This window comes from Ursus americanus, chromosome X (assembly GCF_024610735.1).
Source record: "Ursus americanus isolate L20-20 chromosome X, mUrsAme1.1.p, whole genome shotgun sequence".
NCBI lineage: Eukaryota > Metazoa > Chordata > Mammalia > Carnivora > Ursidae > Ursus > Ursus americanus.
This window is the reverse complement of record NC_142164.1, coordinates 100209068-100214137: the sequence shown is the minus strand read 5'-3', so window position 1 is coordinate 100214137 and position 5070 is coordinate 100209068. Positions and strand designations below refer to the sequence as shown.

General features: G+C 47.2%; 1 protein-coding gene across 1 annotated transcript; it reads left to right on the top strand.

The window, feature by feature from the left end:
* The first annotated feature begins 529 nt into the window (after nt 1-529).
* Nucleotides 530-3197, top strand: LOC123797249 (melanoma-associated antigen B10). The gene is made up of 2 exons (XM_087859440.1): nt 530-546; nt 2090-3197. The coding sequence occupies exons 1-2, from the start codon at nt 530-532 to the stop codon at nt 3195-3197; spliced, it is 1125 nt and encodes a 374-aa protein (XP_087715566.1).
* The last annotated feature ends 1873 nt before the right edge of the window (nt 3198-5070 follow it).

Sequence of the window (5070 nt, the reverse complement as noted above, 5' to 3'; positions counted from 1 at the left end):
GGAGCCTTTAATCAATGAACCAGGAGCCAAAATGAGGACCTACTTCGCGAGAACTTCGGTACTACTCACACTATAACAGAGGGGGCACCACAGAGTCACGCTTCTTATCGCCCCATCTGGGGGGGCCCCAGGAGTAGCCGGATATACCCAAACTGACTTCCGTTTCTGGAGTCCGTGGGAGGTGAGCTTTTGTTGCGAGAAGGACGGCATCGAAGCAGCCGAGGGAGGAATCCAAGCTCAGCCGCAGGTAAAATAAGGATATTGAGTAAGGTTTGAGGGAATCCCCCTGTCTCGAAAGACCTAAGACCTCACGGCCCTGCCCTTGCTGTCGGCCCTAGAAGGTTTCAGGCAGTGATCACTCGATGTAATGCTTTCTGAATTCTTGTTCTGAGAACTCGGAGAAACAATAGCATTGGACCCAGGGTGTTGATATCGGAGGAGTCAATGAAGGATCTTGTGTGAATTCAGTCGAACTTTCCCTCCCCCGTAACAGAGATGTTCCCACAGAGCCGGGCCCCTGCTGTCAGCCATGGGAGACCCCAAGGGGTGAGGATATTTGACTGGGGTTTTCTGCTTCAGGCTATCAGAGGAAGGAGTCTCAGGCTCTGCCGGGTGTTGACGAACACCCCTATTTATGTTCTAGGAGAAACCACCTCATTAGAACAGTGGGGGCCCTAAAGAGCTCCACCCCTTCTGCAGTCCCTGGAAGCTCTTGATACGGCCGTAAGGCCCAGGTGCCCCCTTGCTTCACCTTTTGGTTAGCTGGGGGAAGAGGGGTGCATGCGAGCCCTGGTCTAAGCCTATACTATTCAGGTTAGCAGAGGGAGTCCTAGGGGTGCCTTTGAGTGAATTTCAGAACCTTAAGGACTGAGGGGAATTCCTCCCTCATGACAAAAGGGGCCCCAAAGAGTACCTCCCCTGCTATAAGCCCTGGTGGATCCTCAGCAGGGTTGTGAGGCAAAGATGTCTCTGACTTTATCCTCAGTGGTCCCAGGGTGATGAGCCCTATTAGAAGATGACTCAGGCTGTTCTAGAGGTCAAAGGGAGAACAGAGGCAGGGAGGATACAGAGTTAGGGCCCTCCTCTGTGTTCAGCCCTGGAAAACCCTGGGGAGATCTGCATTCTGAGTCTCCTTCCATACCCCCCCCCACCGACTCCACAGCATATTCTAGTATATCAGGTGGATGAGACCCTTGGTGTGATTGTTACAACCCTCAGGTCTGCAGAAGGGGGGATACCTGGCAGTCAAGGGGAGGAGGTAAGGAACCTGGGCACTGAGAAGACCACACATCACAGAATAGAGGCTGTTTCACAGAACCCTCCATGTGATATCGTCCCTCAAAGGGGGCCCTGGGGAAGATATGTTAAACTGAGTCCTCCCTAAACTCTTCCTCAAACCTTTAAAAAAATGTGAGATTCTTGCTATGAGGGTATAGGTCTAAGATCAGCCAAGAGAGGAGTCCTAGGTCCTGCAAGAGGTCAAGGTGAGGACTCTAAGTAAGGAGTGAGAACCCTTACTTATATATGTCAGAATGCATAGCCAGAGGATAAGAATACAAAAATACTTGAATACAAAATTGAATACAAAAATAATTATCCCAGGATGGGGAAGGTCCCACATAGCTTTGCCATTGCTTTCATCTCAGGGCACCCCTGGGCAGATGTGCTCAGATGTGGTTCTCCTTCAGTTCCTCCTCCAGGATGTCATGAAGGTGAGGGCTTTGAAATGAGGGTTCAGCATCAAATCAGTTAAGCAGAGGACCTTAGGTCCTGCAAGAAGTCAAGGTAATGGTGCTGAATGTGAACGGAAACACCCCCTACTCCACAACAGGGGAGGCACCATAGAGCCTGGGTCTGCCAAACCCTGTATCAGCTCCAGTAGGACTCAGGTAGGGGTGGGAAGCTTCAGCCCAAGGTGAACTCTGGTTACTTTCAGAGTCCTCAGGGTAAAGGCGAATCCAAGAAAGGGAGCCTTGTGGAATCCTAGAGCAGTGCCCTAAAGGAAACCTGGAGAGATGGCTGTTGATAAAGCCCCAAATGGTATCTCCCTGCCAGAGGATATCACCCCATTTCATCCTCTTTCCTCCACGTCACTGAATCATCTGTTGCCTTTTCCACAGTTGTGCTTGCTGTCCCTGACCAGAATCATCATGCCTCGGGGCCAGAAGAGTAAGCTTCGTGCCCGTGAAAAACGCCGCCAGGCTCGAGAAGAGCCAGGGCATCTGGTGGCTGCTCAGGCTACTGTACCAGAGGAAGAAGAGTCCCCCTCTTCTCTGTCTCCTCATTTCAAAGATGCTCCCCAGAGCTCACCTGCCACTGGAACACCCAGCAAACCTCAAGTTACTGGGAGAGTCCACTCCACCAGCACTACTGCTGCAGCTGCTTCAAACACAAGTTTTAATGAAGGTGCCAATAATCAAGTGGAGGAAAAGCCAAATGCCTCACAAGCCAGGAATACCACTGAGCACTGGCACAGAGGCCCTCTAGACAAGAAGGTTGCTATGTTGGTATACTACCTGCTGTACAAGTATCAAATGAAAGAGCCCATTACCAAGGCAGATATGCTGAGAAATGTAATCCAGATTTACAAGAATCACTTCCACGAGATCCTCCGGAAAGCTTCTGAGCACTTGGAGCTGGTTTTTGGCCTTGATGTGAAGGAAGTGGATCCCAACAGGAACACCTACGTTCTTGTCAACAAATTGGAATCCAGCTATGATGGGAGAGTAAATGATAATGGAGGTGTGCCCAAGACTGGCCTGTTGATGACTGTCCTGGGTGTGATCTTCACAAAGGGCAACTGTGCCACGGAGGAGCAAGTCTGGGAAGTGCTGAATATGATGGGGTTATATGACGGAATGAAGAACTTCATCTATGGGGAGCCCAGAAAGCTCATCACTAAAGATTGGGTGAAAGAAGAGTACCTGGAGTACCGGCAGGTGGCCAACAGTGATCCTCCATGCTATGAGTTCCTGTGGGGTCCCAGAGCCCATGCTGAGACCAGCAAGATGAAAGTCCTAGAGTTTGTGGCCAAGATCCATGATACGGTCCCCAGTGCCTTCCCAGCCTGGTATGAAGAGGCTTTGAGAGATGAGGAAGAGCGAGCCCAAGCCAGAGTTGTAGCCAAGGCTTGTACTGCTGCTATGGCTAGTGCACGCTCCAGGGCCATGGCCAGCAGCTTCTCCGCCCCCAAGTGAAGTTTGAGGAAGGTTATTACTATGTGTTTGAAGAGAACAGCTTGTGTTCTCATTAGTGAAAGGTCAGGGTGGGGCTGGAGACAAGAGAGTACATAACATGTACTTAAGAGAGAATCTTAAGTAGGCTCCACGCCCAGCACAAAGCCTGACACAGGGCTCGATCTCACAACACTGAGATCATGCCTGAGCCAAAATCAAGAGTTGGACACTTAACCGACTGAGCCACCCAGGTGCTCCAGTGTTGTTCCTTTTAATAGAAGGTTTAACTAGCTTCAGAATCTGAGTTTGTGAATGATGTAAATCACACATTTATTGATGTTTATGAGTTTTAAGAGTAAGAGTTTTACTATTTTATAGAATGGGAAATTTTCCATTTTATTGAGTTATTTGGAATAAGATAACATAGTAGTGGATTAAGTACTTCGTTGGAAATGTGAAAGAACTCAGCAGTAAAACGCTGGGATCAAGAAATAGAGAAAAAAGTAAAAGAGATATTTTTGCATTCCTTTATCACTATTTGGTCTGTTCTGTAAAATTAAGAGATATATGCTTAGATGTGCTTAGTTTATTCAAGAATGTAGAATTAATTATAGCATAATAAATTAGACCTCTTGAACACTGTCTCATTTATTTCTCAGACATTCCTTCAGCATCTGCTCTTTGGGAGGCTTCCTGCTAGTACTGGGAGTGTCAGGATAAACAAGACCCACCCACCGTGCCCATAGAATGTAGAAACAGCTGTCAAGTAAGAAAGAGGATGGGATATACCCTAAGACCTAAGGACAAGTGAAAAGAAGGAGAGGACATGGGAGGATCCAGATGTGAGAAGTCAAGTGTAAGCATTCTGAGGCCAGTGGGTCTGGGGCTTTGGGAAACTGCAAGTCCTTTGGTGTGAGTCAGTTTTACCTGAAGCTGGGTGGTGGATCAGATGAGGCTGTGGGAGTGGTGGGCAGGGGCCAGACCCTCAGAAGCTGTGTCCACAGTTAAGAGGCTGCAGCCTGGAGTGGAAAACTGTTTCTAGCAATTACTTTAAGATCATGAATTAACCAGAGAGAAATCTCCAACTTGGACAAGAATGGAAGGGGTCCTGCATCCTTTCCCACTGTTCTTTTCCCAGTGCAGTTAAGCACAGCACACTGTGTTTTATGCACACCATGGACGGGGAGTTTCTGAGAAATGGGAGTCATACACAACATGGGTATGCTCAGAAGCCACTGTGCTAGCAATCTTTGCTCTGGCCTGGAAGAGACACAGCCCACTACATTAAAGTTTATTTACTAAGTTGTGTGTAATTTGGCAAACTCCAAGTGAAGGCTAGATTTTTAATGGAATTGTAATAAAGGAAAATAGAGGTGGTTTGGATGGAAGGACAGTTGGAGGGAGGTGGTTCTTGACACAAAGGACCCCTAAGTTCCACCTAACTGGGGAATACTCCCCCCAACATGCAAAAAGTAACATATCCTGAAAACTTGCAGAGTAAGTAATTTAGCTTTACTTGCCATGCATCATGTTGGCTGATTTGTTGTGCTGTCTCATAGAGTGCTGCATGTTCTCTGATACCTCTTGAATAAAAAAAAATCACAGCAGATTTTAGTAGAGTCTGGGGTCAAAACAGTAATAGTAATAACTGAAAATTATTAAAGACTCAATACATGCTAAGTGTTTTCATACATTATATACATGCCAGGAGTCCCACAGAGCAGGGCCTCTCTAGCTCATTTCATAAAAAAGCCTTATAGAGCTTTGAAATTTTCCTGACTTCATCTGGCTCATAAATTTCAGAAGTGGGACTGGACTTCTGGTCTGAATTCATTTAGGGTCCCTCACTTTTTCACATCTTCTTGAATAAAGCAAATGTTTTGTCTCTTAATTC